This window comes from Microcebus murinus, chromosome 21, assembly GCF_040939455.1.
Source record: "Microcebus murinus isolate Inina chromosome 21, M.murinus_Inina_mat1.0, whole genome shotgun sequence".
NCBI classification, from domain to species: Eukaryota; Metazoa; Chordata; class Mammalia; order Primates; family Cheirogaleidae; genus Microcebus; species Microcebus murinus.
In genome coordinates this window covers 12,667,945-12,691,618 of record NC_134124.1, presented here as the reverse complement: position 1 = coordinate 12,691,618, position 23,674 = coordinate 12,667,945, and the positions used below count along the sequence as shown (strand labels likewise).

The 23,674-nt window shown below is 47.8% G+C and overlaps 1 protein-coding gene across 1 annotated transcript in view; it reads right to left on the bottom strand.

Annotated features, from left to right (window-relative positions):
* Positions 1–23,674, bottom strand: part of SH3RF2 (SH3 domain containing ring finger 2) — a 103,061-nt gene that overhangs the window by 12,756 nt on the left and 66,631 nt on the right. Inside the window, exons 6-7 of the mRNA XM_075996169.1 lie at positions 2,967–3,058; positions 1,518–1,688 (exon numbers count right to left, since the gene is read on the bottom strand). Coding sequence (XP_075852284.1) covers positions 1,518–1,688; positions 2,967–3,058 — 263 coding nt within the window. The remainder of the gene's footprint in view (positions 1–1,517; positions 1,689–2,966; positions 3,059–23,674) is intronic.

Genomic DNA, 23,674 nt, shown 5'->3' with positions numbered 1-23,674 from the left:
TATTTCTCCAGTGCCCGGAAAGTTGCCTGACACATAGTTAGCACTCAATCAATATTTGTTAAAGACGGCCTGCCTGTAGTCCCAGCTACTCGGGAGGCTGAGGCAGGAGGATCTCTCGAGCCCAGGAGTTTGAGGTTGCTGTGAGCTAGGCTGATGCCACAGCACTCTAGCCAGGGCAACAGAGTGAGACTCTGTCTCAAAAAAAAAAAAAAAAAAAATTGTTGAATAAAAATGAATTAAAACATCAGTTATAGACAACCTTAGTTTGTCTCCGGATATTGTGCAACTTTATAACAAATTTCAAAAACCTTCCATCAAAAGGAATGACTGTGATGTTCTATCCCATCTTTCTGCCATGTGAAGAAATCTCTTTATACAACCCTGGATCTAGGGGGACCCACACTGTGCCTGTACTCTTCCTAGAAAGGGGGTCATCACCCACCAGCCAGCCTGGTTGGGAAAGAGCTACGGGTTAGAAAATGCTGCCTTTTATTGAACCCAAACCTTCCGAGTTGTATACGCCGGTCCACTCCACTGTGCCCGCCTGCAACAAATCTACTTCTTGGTCTATGCAGTCCATTATGATCCGTCTGCTCCTTGTCAGCTACAAGTTAAATTACCCCAGTGTCTTTATCAGTTTCTCCTGTGACCTAGGTTGCTGTCTCCTCACCATCCTTGTTGCCCTCCTCCGGACACAGTGCCCCGCCTAAATGAAATCCCCCAACCTGGGCGCCTGACTCCAGGTCTGACTCCCACAGAGAAAAATGGGGCAGTCACTTTCCCGGGAATTGTGACCCGCCGGTCTGTCACAAAGACAGTGTTTGAAGCAGGCTGTGCCTGGGCTGATGGGGGTGGAGGCACAAGTCATGGGATAGCTCTGGGGCTATCTATCCATGCATCTGCAGCAATGTGAGGTGGCAGGACAACCCCGGGGTCGATGACATTAAGAGGAATGCCGCAGAATGAGAAAGGCTGGGAAAAGCTGTTGGGGAGGAGGCCCGGCAGGGTAACTAGCGTTTGATCTGGGCAGTGCATGAACAGACGGGGGTCTGAGTTCAGGGACACTGTGCCTTAGGGCCTAGCAGCCTGAGAAGTACCCCGAGGTGCAGGGGAGGCCATTCGGCCGCATTTCCCCATTGTGCCACTAGATGGCGTATTGGGGTGGAGGATGTGAATTGGGATTTCTGGGATCCGTGCAGAAGAAAACCTGACACCTAGTTCTTGAGCAAGTTGCTTAACTCTGCACATTGTTTTCCTCATCTGTAAATTAATCTCTACCTTGCAGGATGCCTGGGCCTAGGCAATGAGCTAGAAGGCATGAAAGTGCTTCCAAGCTGTGAAGAGCTGCAAAAAAGATAATGATTTGTGCTATTTTGTTTGAAGAGTTAGAAGGGCCACTAGCTCTTTCTTAGCCAATACTCTGAAAGAGCATCGAGTCCTGCATCAGTTCAGCTCACAGATGGCTGCTGGCCGTGATGAGCCGACCTCCCGATGCCCTGGGGTTGGAGGAGACGCACCTGAAAATGGGGATGACGTAGTTGCCCGGGAAGATGCCGGCTCGCCCGGTGACCAGGGAGATGCCCCTGAGCCACCCGTCCTGCCACTTCCCCAGGACCCTGATGCCTTCTCCCTTGTGCAGGTCCAGCTCGTCAGGTCCATGGGCTGAGTAGGAGTGCAGGGCTACAAACCTGGGGAGACACAGGGAGCTGGTGAGGGGAGAAGGTCTGTGCACTGCTGGAGGGCGCAGTAAAAACCTGGCACGGCCACGGTGACGCGTAAGGCGTTCAAAAGTGGCACAACCCGGTTGAAACTGCAATGGAGGGAGGGCCAGATCCCTGCCTCCTCCATCTCCTCCTCCTCCGTCCAGCGCTCCTAGCTGCCAGGCACTAGTTTAGGCCGACCTTGGCACTTCAACTACGGGTTAAACTGGCCTTGAACGGAGAAAGAAGTTGGCGACCCGGAGTTAGTGGCAGAGAGGGATCCCGATGCTAGAGGTACGGGCTCTGCAGAGGATGCTCTTCCACGACTGCTTGGTGCACTCCCCAAGAAAACGCTGGCAGCCAGCAGGGTTCTGGGAAATAAGAGGTCAGCGACAGAAGCCTCTCTGATCCACTCCCTCTTCTGAAAGCAGGGACACGTCTGACTCCCCGGAGTGGCCCGACTGAGCCAGCTTAATGTAGGCTGGGAAGCGGGCATGGGGAGGCAGGGGGTGGTTTTGGGTTTTTGGCGTTCAGTGCAACATGGGCTGCGTGGTGGGGTGGGGTGTGGGGATGGGCCTGGGACGGGGCAGGAATGTCCTCAGGTGAGAGCAGAGACTTTGCACTGTGAAGTCCGAGCAGCAATCAGGCGAGCGTGTCCAGGTGTGAGTCACGGGGGTGAAGACAACAGGGAATAGTGAGGTCGGGGAGGCGAGAACAGCTGCCTGACTACAGGCATTAAAACCAATCCTCCTGGGCTTGCTGGAGTCAGGGGTCACCAGCACGTGGCCCTCAGGCATCTCAGACGTTGGGAAACCCTTCCAGGCTCTGAGGACTGTGAGACATGGGAGTGTTTTCTCGAGAGGAAAGAGGGGAGCGTTCTCATCTACAAGGTTTTTTTTTTTTTTTTCTTGCCTAAAATGCTATATTTACATTTTGCTGATTCCTAAAACAAAACATCTATTTATGACCCAGCATTTTGAATCCAAAGCAAGACAACAGACATTTCTCAATGTCCAATCTCCCAGCAGTGTTGGGGTACATGACCTTCCAGTCTCTCTCTCTACTTTTGTGAGAGAATGAGCTAGGATGATGTGGTTGGCTAATCTGTGTTTTGGGCCATTATTTCATTTGGAGGCGGTGGAGGAAGGGGAACCGTTGTCTCTCTGGACGGGACGGTTTGAGGTCGTGATGCTCGTTGGCAAAGGGCCCGGAAAGGCGACCCCCCTGTGCCATGGCTGGGGTGCAGGGCCAAAGCCTTTTACTCACATGTTGGCTGACAGGTGTTGCTGGGAGCCGGGCATGCTGACCATGGCCGTGGAATGTCCTGGAGAGGCAGGTACCGGGTGGTAAGTGCTGACCTGCACGGACACACAGACAGGAAAGACAGCCAAGCAGAACCAGTGAGTGCCATGAGCCAGGCCCAGAGCGAACAGAGCTGCCACACAAAGGCCTGATACAACTGCAAACCAAGAGCCATGCCCGGCGCCACCCAGCATGCATCCTCTCTGTGGTTTGCGGCTGTGGCCACTGTGGGCGGGGACGGGCTGTTTATGGCCTGCCGGGGTGGCGTGCCAGAGCCACGTTCCAAAAGGCTGCGCAGATACTGTGGAGGATGAGGAGTTGTCCAATTTACAGTCCATGGGGCACTTCCAGACCCTCCCCCCAGCCCTCCCGCCACCCCCAATCTCCCAGCGCGCTCACCTCCCTCTCGGAAAATGATGCAACGGCTAGCACTGATTCAGAACTGTGCACTTGCCAGGCAGTTTTAAGTGCTTTATAAGTATCAGCTAAGTTAATCCTTAATAAAAATAATATAATCCCCATTTTTGGATGAGAAACTGAGACACGCAGGGGAAGAAAGCTCACCCAACTAGCATGGAACAAAGAAAATTTAACATCAGGTAGTCCATTGGAAATAGAATCTTTGCAGTAAGAACAAACAAACAAAAAATAAAATCAGGTAGTCCAGGTTCTGAGCTCATACTCTCATTACCTATTGCTAGTATTAACACACACAAACACACACACACACAGAACAGCTGATCCAATAACTTGTGGGTGAGTCTGAATCCCTTTCACTTTTCCAGGGCCAGGACTTTGCCTATTATCCAACATATTGCTTTGCTTATTTCCTTCTTGGCACACATCACAGACTGTGATTGTTTATTTACTGACCATCTCTCCCCCTTCCCTGGACTGTACATTCCCTAACGGCAGGGACTGTGTCAGTCTTAGTCACCATTGTATTTCTCATGTGCCCAACATGTACTTGTAGCTTAAAAAAGAAATGAAGGAAGGAATGAAAAGTACTAGTATACCAAGGACTAATAAAATCTCAACCATCTCCATGTCATCCTGGGTGAATATATTCAATCTGCTTTCAGATACTCACCCATAAGTGATGGGAACTATGTATGTGTGCTTTTCAAAGGCTACGCTTTTATGCTTTTGTGTGTCCAACTATTGCTTATGTATTTGCGTTTGTACAGTGTGAATGCATTACTAAATGTGTGTGTCTCTGGTTCTGTGTGCAAATGTGTATGTTTGCTCAGACCCACAGCAATTGCATGCACATGTGTGATGGTATTGGCCCATTGTATGTCTGCTCATGTTCACACATGTGATCTGTGGATTGAAACATGGTGCATGTGATTATATGTATATGCAATTATGTATGTGATTGTAAATATTGAAAAGATTCTGTGTGTATGTGAACTCTAGAGGTGTGTGAACATATGCACAACCATGTAGTTTTTGTATGTGTGTGTGTCAATGATTGTGCAAATGTATGTGTAGTTATGTATGCATTTGCAACATCTCAAGGATCTAGTTGTAGGACCAAAAAAGCATTTTAGGCAGATAATAACAAGTGTTGGTGAGGAAGTAGAAAAACTGAAACCCTACTACATTGTTGGTTGGAATGGAAAATGGTGCAGCCCTTTTGGAAAATAGTCTGGCAGCTCCTGAAATGATTAAACATAGGATTACCATATGACCCAATAAGTCTACCTCTAGTATACGCACAGGAGAAATACCTACTCCATACCCAAGAGAAATGAAAACATATGTCTGCACAAAAACTCATACATGAAAGTTTGCAGAGGCATTATTCATAATAATCAAAAGGTAGAAACAACCCAAATGTCTACTAACTGATGAATGAATAAACAAAATATAGTATATCCATCTGTTGGAATATTATTCAGCCATAAAAAGGAACAAAGTATCGATGCATATGAGAACATAGATGAACCTTGAAGACATTATACTAAGTAAAAGAAACCAGACACAAAAGACCACATATTATTTGATTCCATTTATATGAAACGTCCAAAAGAGGTACATCTATAGTGATAGAAAGTAGATTAGTGGTTTCCAGGGATTGGGGGACTACAGGAATACAGGGTGACAGCTAAAGGGTACTGGGTTTCTTTTTTTTTTTTTTTTTTTTGAGACAGAGTCTCACTCTGTTGCCCAGGCTAGAGTGCTGTGGCATCAGCCTAGCTCACAGCAACCTCAAACTCCTGGGCTCAAGCAGTCCTTCTGCCTCAGCCTCCCGAGTAGCTGGGACTACAGGCATGCGCCACCATGCCCGGCTAATTTTTTCTCTATATATTTTTAGTTGGCCAATTAATTTCTTTCTATTTATAGTAGAGACGGGGTCTCACTTTTGCTCAGGCTGCTTTCGAACTCCTCACCTTGAGCGATCCTCCCTCCTCGGCCTCCCAGAGTGCTAGGATTACGGGCATGAGCCACCACGCCTGGCTCTGAGCCTCTTTTTGAGGTGATAAAATGTTCTAGCATTGTGGGGTTAATGGCTACACATATCTGTGAATATACTAAACACCTCTGAATTGTATACTTTAAATGGGTGAATTGTATGGTAGGTGCATTATATCCCAATAAAGCATTAAAAAAAGAAACCATTTCACAGTCACCCATCTGAGGTACTCTAATACCACATAAAGCGTTCTGTGCTTTGCAATCAAATATTGTCACACCCGTTCCCTCAAACAGACATGAAAAGGAGCTGGCTTTGGGCTAGGCTGCTCCTGCCCTGTGACTGGGCAGAGTAAAGCCCTGCTGGGCTTGGGAGACCTGCCAAGGGAGAGCCCTGTTACGTGAACAGCTAATCTTACGTTTGTGGAGACTGTCAGGCCACTGATTAAGCAGGATGAACTTCACCTGACACCTCCGGCTTTGCAATGTTACGTTTGAATAAAAAGCACTTCTATCCATAAACACCGTTCATCATTTAGGGAGGAAGAAGATGCAAGAACGCAAAGCTGTCGTTCATTCCACCAGGCTCTGTCTTTTTCACTTCTCTGGGGAGGGTGTCTTTTCCCCTGTTTGGAACGCTGACCCCGGCCAGGACAGAAATCTGTGGGCTCGCGATGGAGTTCTTCCTAATGTGCAATGGGGAAGGATGTCGGACGCTCAGGTTCTGAGGTGTCTAGGAGAAGATGAGGGAGAACAGGAGAAAGAGGCACAGGAGAAGGAGGGAGAGGGAAGGGGGCGTGGGAGACGCTGAGAATGGGCCCAGGGTCAAACTGGGACAGGGACACCATGGGAGAGAAAGACCCAAGAGGGACAGAGAGAGGAAGGAAGGAGAAAAGAGACAAATAAAAACGGATGGGAAGCCCAGCGTGGTGGCTCACGCCTGTAATCCTAGCACTCCAGGAGGCTGAGCTGGGAGGATTGCTCAAGGTCAGGAGTTCGAAACCAGCCTGAGCAAGAGCGAGACCCCATCTCTACTATAAATAGAAAGAAATTAATTGGCCAACTAATATATATAGAAAATTTAGCCGGGCATGGTGCTACATGCCTGTAGTCCCAGCTACTCGGGAGGCAGCAGGATTGCTTGAGCCCAGGAGCTTGAGGTTGCTGTGAGCTAGGCTGATGCCACAGCACTCACTCTAGCCTGGGCAACAAAGCAAGACTCTGTCTCAAAAATAAATAAATAAATAAATAAATAAATAAAACGGATGGGAGAAACTCTTACAATACATTCTTAAGAAGAAAAACAACCCAATAACAATGAGCAACAGACACCACAAAGCAAGATATATTGAGTAGCCAATAGCAACATGAAAAGGTGCTCAAAATCAACAATTATGGAAGAAATGCAAATTAAAATCACCATGCGACACCACCACACACCTATGAGAATGGCTAAAATGAAAAAGACTGATCAGACCAAGTGTCGGCGAGAACGTGGAGCAACTAGAATTCTCATACACTTCTTACGGGAATGCAAAATGGTGTAGCCACGTTGGAAAACAGGTTGGACATTGCTTATAAATTAACTACACACTTTCCGCACTACTCAGCAATCGTCCTCACAAGTATTCACCTGAGAGAAATGAAAATCCGTGTCCACGCAAGGACTTGTACATGAACGTTCATGTCAGCTTCATTCATTTCAGCCCCAAATTGGAAGCAACCCAAATGCCAATCAACTGATGCATCAAATAAATTGTGGTATATCCACGGTGGGATATTCCTCAGCAATACGCGTGACAGCATGGATGGCTCTCAACAACATCATCCTAAGTAAAAGAGCCAGGGTACAAAAGACTACATACTATATGATGTCCTTGATGTGAAATTGTTAAAAAAGAAAAAAAAAGCCAGAATTATAATGACAGAAAACAGATTAAGGGTTACCAAAAACTAGGGGTTTGGGAAGAGAGGATTGATTGCAAAGGGGCACAAGAAGTCTTTTCAAGGTGATGCAAACGTTTTTTTCCTTTATCTTGATTTTGGTAGTGATCACATGCTGTATACGTTTGCCAAAAGTCGTTGAACTGTATACTTAAAATGGTTGAACTTTTACTGCATGTAATTATACCTCAATAAAGCTGTTAAAAAAGCAAATATGAATATAGCATCTAGTTGGGAGGAAACGTCCAAGTGGCCTTAGCTTAACTCTGCTCAAAGCTCTGGAATTGGTCAGTGAAGTGGGTGGGGTTAATAGAGGGCAGCTAGCGAGTGACCCTCATGGCAGGGGGCTGCCTGGAGAGGAGGGAAACTGAGTCAGGACACCTGTGAATCAGAGGCTCCATCAGTAAGGCAGAGGCGAAATGGAGGAATGAATGATGGAGGAGACAGGAAAGCAGGCAGGGAAGAGAGAAAGCGGGCAGGAAGGAGGGCAGGCAGAACAAGGCGGAAAGGGAGGCCACACCCGGTAAAGGATGACAACCAGACGGATGGCCAGCTTTCCTGGGGCGGCAAGTCTGTTCCTGTCCCTGGGATCAGAGGTTGCAGGCCCAGCCTTTCAGAGGAAACGGGCCTGGCGGTGGTTCCTTCCCCCGGGGTCAATCGTGACCTCGGGTGCCCGCGCCACAAGGGGCTTGGAGGCCGGGTGGGAAGTTCCCGGCAGAGGGTTCCGGGAGCTGAGCAAGATCAGGGAGTGGGTGAGGGTGTGAGGGTGGGGTGGGGATGGGCACTTTTGCTAAAATCTAAACACATTTTTCTCTGCCTTTTGAAGGAAATGACTCATTTAAATAGAAGTCTTTATCGGCCACGCAAGAATCCACAGCTGTGCTGTGTCTGGTCTCTGGGCCTTCCCAGGTTTCAGGTGTTCCGTGAGGGAGGCGTGGGGTGAGGAGCCCGGCAGCCCTGCTGGCCTCACCTCGGGCCGCGCAGGTGCAGGGCATGTGGCCTCCCTCGGGAGCCCGGGAGGCAGCCTCACTTAGCGCCCGGGCCCACGCCTCCACCTCTAGCCACGTCCCCTGATCTCGGGCAGGCGATCAGGTTCTGTGGATCCTCCATTTCCTCACAATCTGTAAAACGGGGCAGTGGTGGTATTTCTTGCAGAGGTGTTATGAGGATCAAATAAAATAATCCATGTACCTAGCACTCTGGGAGGCCGAGGCAGGAGGATGGCTCAAGGTCATGAGTTCGAAACCAGCCTGAGCGAGACCTCCCCATCTCTACTAAAAAAAAATAGAAAGAAATGAATTGGCCAACTAGAAATATATAGAAAAAATTAGCCGGGCATGGTGGCGCATGCCTGTAGTTCCAGCTGCTCGGGAGGCTGAGGCAGGAGGATTGCTTGAGCCCAGGAGTTTGAGGTTGCTGTGAGCTAGGCTGATGCCACAGCACTCTAGCCAGGGCAACAGAGTGAGATTCTGTCTCGAAAAAAAAAAAATAATCCGTGTAAATTATTTAGCAGAGGGAGGGCCTGGTGCATTGTAAGTGCTCAATAAATATTCTTTATATTGATCTGCAAAGAGATTAGTTGCGGCATAGGGTGGGGATGGGGTAGATGGGGCACCTCCTTTGGGGGTACCCTTGCCCCTCTCCTCTAGGGGAAAACCTCCCCACCTTCACAAAATGTAGGTTGGCTGGCCCCCTCCTGACCCACTCAGCTATTTCCTCCAAGGCTGTTGCCTTTCTGTAACCCGGTGGGCGTGGGGTGACTGGCCTCCCCAGCAGAGCCCGAACTACCCCACAGCCGGTGATGCTCCTGCCCTTGGTATTCCCAGGATCTAACCAGGGCCTGGAACCCACAGCGTGCATGTGCACTCAGGGTTGGGAAAGGGGCTGCATTTTAGGGATAGAAAATTAAGTATTTGGTAGTTTCCGTCCCCGCCACGGGGGACAATCTGGAGTTGACTATCTGACTTTATAGCGTTAAAAGCTCATTTCCCTCTATAGATTCGAAAAGACGTAGGAGCCAGGTTCGGTAACTGCAGGGTGTGGACCTACTGGGTCCAAGGCACCGCGCTGGGCACTGAGGGTGCTGCCGGGAGCAAGACGCACAAGGCTCTGTCCCCGCGTGGAGCTCACCGTGTGCCCCAGGAAGGCAGCCGCACCTGCAGTTGCGCCGTATAAGCGAGGCACGTGCTGGGGTGGGGCAGGGTGCCCCGGGAGCTGGCAGGAGACGCTCGCCTTGACCTCCAAGGGCCGTTTGACTCTCCCGTGCTATGACTCCAGTGCCGATTTATATTACATGGGCCCCGTGGTCATTATCCCCATTTTTACAGCCGGGGAGACTGAGATAAAAAGATTTCACGATTTTCTGAAAGTGGCCAGCAAATGGGTGCTCAAGTTGACACTAGAGGCAAGAACCCTAGGCTCAGAGTCCCTTCCGTAGAACACCACGGTTGACACTTGCCATTTCCAAATCTCAGTGTGGCTAAAGGGGTCACACCTATGAGGCATGCGTGTGCCCCCTTCCAGAAAGAAACACCTGTTCGAATTCAACATTCTGCAGTTTATGCTGGCAGATGTGACAACCACTGTCTCTGTCCAGCCTCCCCGGGAACACGGGATAGATCCAAGGGCAGGGCAGGTGGAATGTCAAATGGTTTTTGCTTGTTCTTCTCTTCCCCTCCCTGGCAGAGCCGAGGTGCCAGCACGGTCAGAGCTCCTGCTGCCAGCTCAGGCTGCTGTCGGCCCTTCTCCATCTTCCATCTACGCCCCGCCACAGCCAGCCCAGCCCGCACGCCCTCCCTGTTCTTGATAAGCCACTCGGTGCTATTTATTTGTCCTGAGAGTAGAAATACTGTCTGAGAAAGAGAACTCATTTATGAGCTGTCAGCAGGTCCCTTTAGGTCCATCTTGGAAAAAAAAATTTTTTTTCTAAAGTACATGGACGGGCAGGCAGAGGTAATATTGTGTAGCGCTGTGAAGACTACTGAATTTACAGTTTCTGACCAGTCCCTGCCTTCTGGAACATCCTCTGCAATCTGCCTCCTGCTTTCCTCTCCAGCCTCCCTTCCTCCACCTGTTCCCCTGTCATTCAGTGGGGGCTTTTCCCAGCTCTTTGAGCAGGCCACGCTGACTCTTTGTGTCACCCTTAAACTTTGTACCTGCCCCTTATGTCCCACCTCTGCTCTGACTGTAACTTTCCTTTGTTATTAAATTTTAAAATTATAAATATATCATGCATACAGGTGTAAGTATATACTTTTACGTACCATTTGATGAGTAATAATAATAATAAAACTGACACCTGTATATATACCACCCAAATTAAAAAACAGAATAAAAATAGAAATTGAATACTGTACTTACATGCCCTCTGCATATTCCTGCATAAACAGATCTCTTCCCTCCCCCCAGAGGTAACTTTACAATGCTGAAATTTCTGTCAGTCATTCCAATGCTTTTCTAGGTGTGCTTTTTTTTTTTTTTTACCACCATGGCATACATTCCTAAACAATATGTTGTTTTAGTTTTGCCTGTTTTTGAACAACATATGAATGGACTCACAATGCGTGTATGCTGTGGCTTGCATCTTTTGCTTAGCACTAAGTATTGTGTGTATCTGTGTATCTGTGGCTAATTTTCACTGCCGTCTCGTATTTCATTGTATGACTATACCACCATTTAGCCGTTCTGTCATTTATGTGTCATTTGGGCAATTTTCAGTTTGGGGCCGCTATGAACAATGTTGCTATGAACATTTTTGCCCATGTCCCCTGTGCACAGGTACAAGAGTTTCTCCAGGATACACATTTAGGAGTGGAATTGATGGGCCACGGGCCATGAGCCTGTTCAGTTTTATTAGGTAATAACCAACTGTTTCCCAGTGTGGCTGTAACCATTTACACTTCCAACAGCAGTGGAGACAATTCCTGTTACCTCACAATCTCCCTAGCATGTGGTAATGTCCAACTTTTTAATACCAGCCTATCGGGTGGGTGTGAAATGCTGTCTCATTGTGGTTTTAAATTAATTTCTCTGAGCACCAGTGAGCTTGAGTTTTTCTTTTTCAAATGTTTATGGGCCATTCTCATTTTATGAAATGTCTGTTCATGTCATTTGTCTCTTCTTCCCTCACTGGGTTATTTATTATTTTCTTAATACGTTATGGAGTTCTAATGTTTTGCATGTGAATTATTTGCAGCTTATATTTTTACTCTGTGGTGTCTTTTGCTGAAGTTCTTATTTTTAATATAGTCAAACTTACGACACATTCCCTTATGGTTCACACTTTTAAACAATCTTAGATAAGATTTTTTCCCCCCAAGGTCATAAAGATATACTTCTACATTGTCTTTTAAAAGTTTTATAGTTTTGCCTTTCACATTTAAGTCTTTAATACACCTGGAATTGATTTTTGACAAGGGAGGAATCCAATTTCATCTTTTTCCACATGGATACCCAATTAGCCCAGCACCATAGTTCATCCCTCCCTTCTGATCTGCAAGCCTGCTCTGCCATAAATCAAGTCTCCATGCTGGGTCTGTTTCTAGGTTCTCCAGCATGTTCCCTTGGTTTGGTAGAATCTCTCTCTGCTAAATGCATGCCACCTTAATGACTATAGCTTTAACATAAAAACTGGTATCTGATTGGGTAAGTCCCACTTTTCACCCCAACCAAATTCCATCTTCTTTGTTAGAAGTATTTTGGCTCTTGGCTTTTTGTTTTTCCATTTGGATTTTAGAACCGCCTTTTGAGCTCCATACAAACAAACCCATTAGCATTTGAATTTATGGCTAAATTTGGGGAGAATCCACATCTTTAAGATATCAAGTCTTCCTATCCAAGAGCATTGCATACTTCTCCATTTATTTTAGGTCCTCTTTGATGTCTTTCAATAAAGTTTTATACATTTTCTCAATAAAGAGCTTGCATGTATATTCATCTTAAGTATGCATTCAGGAAAAAAAAAAGAGCTTGCATGTCTTTTGTTGGATTTATTCCTAGGGATTTAAACAATTTAGTTGCTACTATAAATGCTATCTCTTTTAAAAACTATTTTTCCTTGTAGTGTACAGAAATGCAATTGACTTTCTTATTATTGATGTTGTATCCAGTAGCCTTGATAAGCTCATGTTTATTCCCATTACATTTTTTTTCTAGATTCTTTTGAGTTCTCTAGATATAGATAATAATATTATCTGCAAATAATGACAGTTATATTTCTTCCTTTCAGCTACTTAACCTTTTACTTCTTTTTCCTGCCTTACCGTGCTGGCCAGGCCCTCTGGGACAGTATTGAGCAGAAACATGCTAATGGACATTCTGTTCTTTTTTTCTAATCTTAAAGGAAATGCCTTCAACATTTCGCCATTAAGTATGATGTTTGCTGTAGATTTTAGATACATTTCATTAATCATGTTAAGGAAGTTTCCTTTTATTGCTAGTTTGCTAAATTTTTCAATAAATGATGATGGATATAGAATTTTTTTTTTTGAGACAGAGTCTCGCTTTGTTGCCCAGGCTAGAGTGAGTGCCGTGGCGTCAGCCTAGCTCACAGCAATGGATATAGAATTTTATCAAACGTTTTTATACCTATTGAACATGTCACATGGTTTTTCTCCTTTAATCTGTTAATATGCTAAGTTATATCAGTTAATTTTTTTTTTTTTTTTTTTTTTTTGAGACAGAGTCTCGCTTTGTTGTCCAGGCTAGAGTGAGTGCCGTGGCGTCAGCCTAGCTCACAGCAACCTCAAACTCCTGGGCTCCAGTGATCCTCCTGCCTCAGCCTCCCAAGTAGCTGGGACTACAGGCATGCGCCACCATGCCCGGCTAATTTTTTATATATATATCAGTTGGCCAATTAATTTCTTTCTATTTATAGTAGAGACGGGGTCTCGCTCTTGCTCAGGCTGGTTTTGAACTCCTGACCTTGAGCAATCCGCCCGCCTCGGCCTCCCAAGAGCTAGGATTACAGGCGTGAGCCACAGCGCCCGGCCATATCAGTTAATTTTATAACGTTAAGCGAAACTTTCAATCTTGATCATGATGTATTCCGTTTTCATACATTCTTGGATTTGGTTTGCTAATGGTATACACTTGAGGATTTGTGCCTGTGTTCCTGAGTGAGAGAGAGCTCTAGTTTTCCTTTCTGATGTTGTCTTTTTTCTGATTCTAATATTAAGAATATTCTAGCCTTTTGAAACGAGTTGGAGAATGTTTTCTTTTTTCCTGTGCCTTGGAAGAGTTTGTATAGAAGTTGAATTATCCCCTCCTTGAAAGAGTGAAAGAGCTCATCTGTAAATCTGTCTGGGTCTGGAGTTTTCTTTGTGGGAAGATTTTAAATTCCTGATTCAACTTTTTTTTTTTTTGAGACAGAGTCTCACTTTGTTGCCCTGGGTAGAGTGCAATGGTGGCGTCGTAGCTCACCTCAAACTCCTGGGCTCAAGTGATCCTCCTGCCTCAGCCTCCTGAATAGCTGGGACTATAAGCATGTGCCATGATGCTCAGCTAATTTTTGTACTTTTTTTTTTTTTTTGTAGAGATGGGAGTCTCACTTTTACTCAGGCTGGTCTCGAACTTCTGAACTCAAGCCATCCACCTGCCTAGGGCCTCCCAGAGTGCTAGGATCATAGGCATGAGCCACTATACCTGGCCCTTATTCAACTTCTTAAATGGTTATAAAAACATTTTGAAGGGTTTTTAAGAGTTGTTTAACAGATGTAAAACGTTTTTTATCAAAAACTCTCTTTGTTGAAGAAAGGTTCTGGAGGGAGCATTCACCTGGAGGTTTCTGCTGGGAAGAAAAGGTGGCACTTGGAATATTTGCATAGAGGCTTGGAAAACCCCAGCTGACATGGGCCTTCATACCGTCAGTTCAAGTCCTTAGAGAGCTCCACAGTCCCACTGCCTTACTCAAGGGGAAGCCCACAGGACGGTCACTGATTAGGTGGACTTTTATAGCTCCTTGGGACACTATGCAGCCATGGCTAAGAGAATAAATTTTGGGGGCTGTCAGACCTGGGCTTGAGTGTTGGCATTGTAACTTATGTGAGGCTCAGACTTAATTCCTCTGGGCCTCAGTTTCCTCATCTATGAAAGAGGGCAATAATCGTGGCTACCTCATGAGATTCTTGTGGATTCAATCAGAATGTGCAAGGGCTTTGCATAATGCACTCATATGAAATATCCAATAACTGGTTACCACCGTCACTGTGACGAGATGGGAGACATCCAGGGCAGATGTGTGGGGAGAGGAAGCAGATGTGTGGGGCTTTCTCAGTAGCACTGGATCGGAGAAGGAAAGATTCATTCTCTAGGACACAAGGGCCAGCCACCATAGCCCAGGTTCCCTTTGAGGAATTTAAGTGTCTTTCTTCCTTGACACTAGGCTGGGCTATTTTTTTTTTTTTTTTTTGAGACAGAGTCTCACTTTGTTGCCCAGGCTAGAGTGAGTGCCATGGCGTCAGCCTAGCTCACAGCAACCTCAAACTCCTGGGCTCAAGCGATCCTTCTGCCTCAGCCTCCTGAGTGGCTGGGACTACAGGCATGCACCACCATGCCTGGCTAATTTTTTCTCTATATATATTAGTTGGCTAATTAATTTCTTTCTATTTATAGTAGAGACAGGGTCTCGCTCTTGCTCAGGCTGGTTTCAAACTCCTGACCTCGAGCTATCCGCCTGCCTCGGCCTCCCAGAGTGCTAGGATTACAGGCGTGAGGCCCGGCCTAGGCTGGGCTATTCTCAAGTATCCTGAAGCTTCCAGGGAAGTGGGGGCTCTGGTACTTCTCTGCAGCTGTGCCCTGCATCAGAATATGCACCCACACAAAGACAGAACGCTCCCCCCATGCTGGGTCCAGAATGCCCCCCCCCACCTGCCACTCCGCTGCCATTTTCTGCCTCAGGCTCTCCTGAGCCCAAGGCCGGCTGCCTTCAAGGCAGGGCTTGGCACTGAGGTGGAGTCTGCCTGCCGGGCTGGGAACTGTGAGTGCTTTTTGCAATGCCAGGGCACACAAATCCTAATTACAATCCTTGCCCTCCTGGTCATTACAGTCCACTCGGAGAAGTAACTGTTTGGCAATAATTATAATTAAATCCCCTCACTGGGCCTCATTAAAGACCATAAAAACTTAAATATGCAAAGTTCCTCTAACGTCCTCTGTGGGTCTCCTCTCGGCATTTACTCACAGAGGATGCTGCTTGAGCCTCTACCAGGCACCAAGTGCTGTGGCAGGTCCTGGGATCAGGGACAAGGCCCCTGTGCTCACAGACAGTGGGGACCGTGTGTCCCATCTTCTCTCCGTCCCACACCAGGGTCACCTGCTCTCACATTTTGCAGACGAGACTATCCCAAAGATAGGCAGTCTCTGAACATCTAGCACATTCAGCCAAAGGCATATGTTTTCCTTGTATGAGAGGCCGCAGTCTTGCAGGCGTGGCTGCCTGGCCTCAAACCTTGGGGGTGCCAGTAATTTTGTCATTTGGACAGAGCCCAGACATTAAAGCACTAAAGCATGGACACGCCCTCAGCCAGGGAGGACACTGATGAAGCTCAGAGTCCCCAGGGCTGGCAGGCCACGAGCATGCAAGGCAAAGTGTTGAGGTCAGCAGAGCCTGGCATTGACACCCTCATCCCCTTTATGTGTCACCTTCTTTTTTTTTTTTGAGACAGAGTCTCATTGTGTTGCCCAGGCTAAAGTGAGTGCCGTGGCATCAGCCTAGCTCACAGCAACCTCAAATTCCTGAGCTCAAGCGATCTTCCTGCCTCAGCCTCCCGAGTAGCTGGGACTACAGGCATGCGCCACCATGCCCAGCTAATTTTTTCTATATATATTAGTTGGCCAATTAATTTCTTTCTATTTATAGTAGAGATGGGGTCTCGCTCTTGCTCAGGCTGCTTTCGAACTCCTGACCTTGAGCAATCCGCTAGCCTCGGCCTCCCAGAGTGCTTGGATTACAGGCGTGAGCCACCGCGCCCAGCCCATGTGTCACCTTCTGAAGCCCCACGGCCTGTATCTACCCTGCTGGTCCCTGCCTGCTTCCTTCACTTACGTACTTATTCTCGTATTCAACTTCTCATTCTTACAAGAATCCCCTCACTCACACGCTCATTCCCACCTTTTTTCTTTCATCACGTCTCTGCATCACTTAATCTTTCATTCATTCATTCATCCATTTGTTCAGTCTCTTGCTTCCCGTTCATTGGCTCATATACGGTCACTGGGTTTCACTCACCTCCTCACTCGCACATTCAACTGACATTTACCAAACTGCTTTCCATGCCAGGCCCAGCGGGGCTCAACCCTGGAGGGGACAGAGGTTCACCGGCTACCCTGTCCTTAAGGAGCTGAGGGAGGTAAGGGAGCTCTTAGATGAATTCCACAGCAAGGTGGGCAGGCCACCTGGGGGCAAAGGTCAGTGTCTGGGGGTTCTGTTGGTGCCCTCCAGGCGACAAGTGCTCTTTTTCCCCTACAGGGACCAAAGTGACCAGGTATACACATTCTCACCAAGGCATTAGGGACCTCAGAAGCTGCTAGACCAAAGGGTGTTTGGATTTTACAGGAAGAGGGCAATGTTTTAGCCCAGGAGCCTGCAAACTTTCTCTATAAAGAACCAGAGAGTAAATATTTCAGGCTTTGCATAAGGTCTCTGTCACAACTACCCAACTCTGCCACTGTCTAGCATGACAGTGGCCCTAGATAACATGTGAAGAGTGAGCGTGACTGCGTCCCAATAAAACTTTATTTTTGGACACTGAAAATGGAATTTCATATAATTTTCACATCATGGAGTTTTATTCTTCTTTTGGTTCCCTGCTCCCTCCAATCCTTTAAAACTGTAAAAACCATTCTTAACTTGCTGGCCGTACAAAAACAGGCGGCAGGCACGTTTGACCTGTAGGCTTGAGTTTTCCAGTCCTGTTTTAGCTCAAAGACACGATTGAAAAGTTGGATCATTTCCAGTTTGGGGTGGGTATTCCTCTCCCTGGTGACTGCTTTCTCTATTTACGCAAAAAGATGAGGGTCCACTGAGGATCTAACCCCAGGCAATGGAAACAAAACTTTGAAAATAAAGGGTAGGTATTCTCCAAACTCATTAGCATCCATCCTACTTGAAACTAGTGCAGTTGACCGATTATTAACAGTGAACTCGCGGTGTGATCTGATAGACCCCTGGGTCAAGTCTGATTAGGGTTTGTCTTCCCAGCACATGCTCCGGGCCTGGGACTCAGCAAATCTTTACTGAATGCACAGACAACTGGCACGTGGCAGACGCACCATGTTTGTGAACGGAAACAAGGAGGCAGCGAGACTTCAGGTGGAGTCACAGGCGGTGGGGAAAGGCAGCCTGAGCCTAGCCCAGCCGGTGGGAACAGTCTGTTCTCACTTCTGACTCTGCCCTCTGCCTTGTCCTCAGAATTGCCCTGTACCCAGCGTGAGAAAGCAGGGCTTTCCTAGCCAGTGTGTCTTGGAAACAGACAGACTGGTGCTTGCAATATTCTTTACACAGGTAAGCAGTTTTTAGTATGCATCCAGTTGTGCAATTCTCCACCAGGGCTTGATTGTTTTGGGGTGGGAAGAGAGGAGGAAGGATGGATATTGTATCTCCTAAAGTTTGTGCTTTGGAATATAATAAATAGGTTTGCTTTTCCATGAAAGAACATGGTCCATTTCCTTGGCATTTTCTCTTTTCCTTTTTTTTTTTGTTTTCTTTTTTAAAAACAAAAACAAAAACAAAAACAAAAACACTATTACTGATCAAAAATAACATTCCCAGGGCATTAACAAAGGGTTGTGATAGGGGCCATATCTTGTTTTTCTATCAAGAACAAGTCCCTTTTGTGTCCTCTATAGAAACTCTCACTTAAAGAGAAGGCCTGATTTTCGGCTCTGCCTGGAGAAAGCATATAGCACAGGAGCTTGTTTGGGGAACACACGCAGATGTACCCCTAGCCCAGAGGAGTCCCCAGGTACTGCCAGTAGGGGATCACCGAGTCTTAGGTGACCGGCCTGCGTGGGGATGGCAAACACAAGGCACCTGTGCCCCATTTCCTGCTCCTGGGCCCATGACTGATAGCTGTCACTAATCGATCCCTCATTGCTTCCCACCGAGCCTGGCTACTGCCCCAGCATCTGCCCCGGATCCTCACCGCTGTGGACAACTGGATTAGCACGTGAGATGCCACACTCCCGCTGCCCGGGGCAGGGAAAGAGTGTGGGCTTGGAAGACAGCCAGGCCTGGGTTCTGATCCAAACCCTGAAATGTACTTGCTGAGTAACTTTGAGTCTGTTACTTAGCCTCTCCGAGTCTCAGTTCCTCCGTCTAAAATGGGAAGAATCACGTCTATGAACGGCACTCACGGCGTACGTGAGACCGTGGCGCGGGGTCCGTCACAAAGTGGGTTCCTGTCCCTTTGTGCTGAGCAGGAGTGGAGGGGGGACCTGTCCTAACAATCCACTCAGCGCGCGGCTCCCTCCAGCCCCTGCGTTCTCAGTGCGGCTGGGGGAGAGCGGTCTGCCGAGGCTCTGCAGAAGGGGCGTGTGTTTTTTCACACAGTCTTTGACTTAGCCGCCATTTATCCTGCATCTACTACATGCCACGGCCTGTGCTACCTCGTGCACATCAGTAGTTCTCAACTGGAGGGAATCTCGACCCTCCGTCTGGGAATGCCTGGAGACGTTTTTCATTGCCCTAAGTGGGTGGCGGGTGCTACGGGCATCAGCGGGTAGAGGCCAGGGAGGCTGCTAAGAATCCCACAATGCACCGCGCAGCCCCCACAGCAGAGAAGGATCTGGCCCCGAAGGCCAATAGCGCTGAGGCTGAGAACCCTCTCTGCATGTGAGTATCTCATTCAATCCCCTACCAGGTCTGGATGGAAGATGCTATTAGTTTTCCCATTGAAGGTGATGGAACTGAGCTCTTGCACGGTTGAGCCACATGGCCAAGGTCATTGCACCTTTATGGTCTGTCTGTGTCTCTATAGTACCCTCCTTGTCCCCTGGCTACTGCTCTGACTTTGCTTTTCTCTTTCATTTGCCCTTCTACTTTATTTTACTTCTCTTGTCTCCCTTTCTTGCGGAATTCTGTGTGTGTGTGTGTGTGTGTGGGGGGTGTTGCAGGCCCCGGTGGCCTTGGATGTCCATGTCCCCTGCTGCCGGCACCCAGAGCCAAAGTGTCCGTGTTATAAACGTCTGAGGTGAGTGCTGGGCCGCTCCCTCTGTCACCCAGGCAGGGCTGGGCCGCCTCAGTGGCTCACCTGTCAGGATTAATTGGGCAAAACGATGATGTAAAGTTTAACCTCTCGCTGGAGAAATGCTGAATCGGGGAGGCAGGCAAGGTTAATTACCGAACCTGCTTTAGTCACCAGAAACCAGGAGGCTTTTTCCCCAGAAGACCTGAGGGAGTTTGGGCAGGGCTGGGCACCTGAGTCTGCCGGAGTCACCGCGCACCAGGGGTCCTGGCGCTTCCAGGTGTGGACCTCGTATAAAGGGGATTGGGCTGCTGGGGCTAAGGAGAGGTGTATGCGGGACTGCGGCTGACTTCTATTATCCTCCAGGTTTCACTTCTTCCAGGCAGGCCTCCTGGACCTCTCAGCCTGGGTGGGCCCTTCATTCCCCATCCTTGATCCTTATAGCACTTTGCACACTTACAATCTTGTAATCAAGTATTTTTTTTTTTTTTTTTTTTTTGAGACAGAGTCTCACTTTGTTGCCCAGGCTAGAGTGCCATGGCGTCAGGCTAGCTCACAGCAACCTCAAACTCCTGGGCTCAAGTGATCCTCCTGCCTCAGCCTCCCGAGTAGCTGGGACTACAGGCATGCGCCACCATGCCCGGCTAATTTTTTCTATATATGTTAGTTGGCCAATTAATTTCTTTCTATTTATAGTAGAGACGAGGTCTCGCTCTTGCTCAGGCTGGTTTCGAACTCCTGACCTCGAGCGATCCGCCCGCCTCGGCCTCCCAGAGAGCTAGGATTACAGGCGTGAGCCACTACGCCTGGCCTGTAATCAAGTATTTTTAACACTTTTAGTTTTTGTCTTCCCTGCTAGCTTGGAGGGTCCACACCTGTGGGGGCCATGTCCATCCTGTCACTATATCACCTGTGCCCGGCTCAGTGCCTGGTGCATGGTGGGCATCCAACAACTCCTTGTTGACTGGTACACTGACGGGCCGTGAGGGGCTTTGGCAACCAGGCCCACTATAGGCCCTGGGCGCTCACCGGGTGAGGTTCACAGAGAAGCTGAAAGGTGCAAGTAGAAAGCGGTGGACAGAGGGCTGGCCCTGCCCCACGCTCCATCCTGGTCTCCTTTGTCCAAAGCCCTTGTTCCTGCATTCATCCTTGGCTTCCCTCATGTGGGTTCCCACGGGATTGCAGCTGAGTGTCCGAATTAAGTAAGTGCAATTGACCCAGGGCCTCCCTGGGTACAAGCCACAAGTCACACTCCCTCCTTCTGCATTGTCACTGCTTATCAAGGAAGCAAAGGGGCTTTTGGAAGCCCTTGCGCTCCAAGGCAGGCTCCGACAGATCAGCCCTCTGAAGCCTGTGGCTGGTGAATCTCATTCTAGGCAGGCCTGTTTGCACAGGCCAGTCCTGGGGCAGTGGGGATGGGGGGCGGGTAGAGCTTCTTGGCTTGACCTAACAGTAATAACAGACTGAACATTTACTGAGCCATTTACCACTGCGGAACCCTGGCCATCAGCTCGTGTATATGCATCGCCTCCTTTCATCCTCATGGTAATCTTAGGAAGATTGCCGTCATCAGTTCCATTTTACAGATATAAAAACTGAGGCTCAGAGAGGTTAGGTATTTAGTCCAAGGTTATACTGTTCAGGGAGAACTAGTGTGAGTCCCATCTCAGATGGCTGACCCCAAAGCCCATATGTGTATCTCCTCATTTTACTGCCTATGCTAAGAAGGTCTATGCTAAGAAACTCAGGGAAGAACTTTACCTGATACCTGCTGGGGCTCTGCACTAGCCAGGGAGAAAACAGGTCTCTTGTGAACGTGCGCTTGGGCAGAAGACAGGAGTCACAACAATAACTATCAATAATTGAATAAAGGGAACAGCTTTCTCTGGTGTATCTCTTCAGAGTGTGCTGTTAAGTAATTAAACCACATAATACTCTGCCAGGTCAGTCTTGTCATCCCACCTAGCAAATCAGAAAACTGGGACCCGGAGAGGCAGAATGCCTTGTGTAGGGCCACACAGTGAAAGTGCGGGAGTGCTGAGATGACATTCTCTTAGGTCTAACTGGTGACATATCCGTCACCTGTCTTGTGCAAATAATGATTACTATCATACCACCCGGGACCATGTGGCTCAAGGATGAGGCATTCAATTATATATTATAGCAGGGGTCCTCAGACTTTTTAAACAGGGGGCCAATTCACTGTCCCTCAGACCGTTGGAGAGTGCGCACTGTGGGCCCAGGTATGAGTTGGCTGCTAAGCAGGACAGGCAGCGGGGGCAAAAACATCCGGAGGGCAGGATAAACGTGCTAGGCGGCCAGCATGTGGCCCACGGACCGTAGTTTCAGGATGCCTGTATTGTAGGGACTCTTCAGTTTTAAATTGCCATTGGTTTATTTATTTATTTAATTTTTTGGGGGGAAGACCTTGAGTCTGTTAAGGAAGTTCCTTTCTCTGTCAGTTTTCTTTCTTTTTTTTTCCCCTGTAAGTTGTCTTGCACATAGAATGAAACAAGATCACGCTTTCCCACATTTGCTGGTAGTTATGAAAAATGCACCTCAGAGAACTCATATTATAAGGGTCACCTAGATTTTAGAGGACATCTGGCTCCTTCGTGGCCTTAGGTCAGGAATTGTCCCCAGTCACACAAATGATGGCATATTCTCTGCTTGGAGGGCAGAAGGGGAAGGTAACAGCAACGGCTGCAGCTTACTGAGTTACTGCTGCCCCTTGCGCAGACCCTGCGTGGGAGAACTTATCCCATTTTGCAGATGGGGACACTGAGGCTCACTGGGGTTGGTGCTGAGTTCAATGTCATTTCGTGATCAGGTGGCAACACCATGACAAGATGCTTTGCCTGACTCAAAGCCTTTCTATTTTTACCAAGCTGCCTTCCTCCTACAGGAAAAAATAAAAGCCAAACCAAAACGCAACAATACCACCACCAGGCCCTTCAGCACTGTCGGCATTGAGTTTCTAACAGTCTACGTGGTAGGAGAGATTTCTCATCGTAGCTCCCCACATCCCTGCTGTTTTGATGTATGTGCCCTTTATCTTCAGAACACAGGAGCACAACGCAGGACGTGAACCCAAGTTTGGGAAAATCAAGTCATCGCCCACCCTCACCTCAACCTCTTCTAGGCCTTTTGTTCTCCAGGCTGAACGAAGTCAGGCCTCTTCCTCCTGGTCCTGGTCCAGGGGTGGGAGCAGCCATCGGGAGGCGGGAGGGGGTGAGCACATGGGCCAAAGAGGCCAGGACCCGAGGCCGGGCGGAGGGCAGCGATAAGGGCGTAAACAAGGAGACTGCACAGGCTGGCAGCACACGCCTGCCCAGCTGGCAGCCGCCAGGGGGAAAAGGGGGAGCAGCTGAACGAGGGCAAACACGCCAGGTGGGAAGGTGGTGAGAAATGAGTCCTGTCTTCCAGCTAGGGGAACGCCCAGGAACAAATGAGAGAGAGAGACAGAGAGAGAGAAAGAGGGAGAGAGAGAGAGAGAGCTAGGTTAAGGACATGAGCACTTTAGACTCCCCAATACTGCGACGTGCAGGTGTGGAGACCTCAGGGAGATAAAGGTCACCGTGCAGCATCCTACACATAGTCAGCTCTCAGAGAGGAGGAGTCAATATTATAGAAGAATTGTGTCGGAAAAGGATTCGGAAGGAATGAGAGATTTGGATCATCACCGTTTTGCAACCCCAAATGAAATGATGTTCAAATCATCAGATGAAAGGTTAATGGAGAATCAAAATCAATTTTAATACAGAAAGAGAGGCAATCAGGTATTATGTGCCTCCTAACATGTTGCAATAAGAAGTACTTAATTTTAACGAGAATGTAAAGATAAAATGGGGAAAGAATAATCTTTTTCAATAAATGGTGCTGGGGCGACAGGATAGCTACCTACCTGTAAAAGAATGAATCTGGATCCCTACCTCACAACGTATGCAAGAATTAACTCCAGCTGGATCATGAAATCTGTATGTAAGAGCTAAAATTATAAAGCTCTTAGAAGAAAATGCAAGAGTAAATCTTTGTAACCTTAGATTAGGCAATGGCTTCTTAGATATGTTGACAAAAGTTCAAGCAACAAAGAAAAGAGTAGATATGGTGATTGGACATCATAATTTC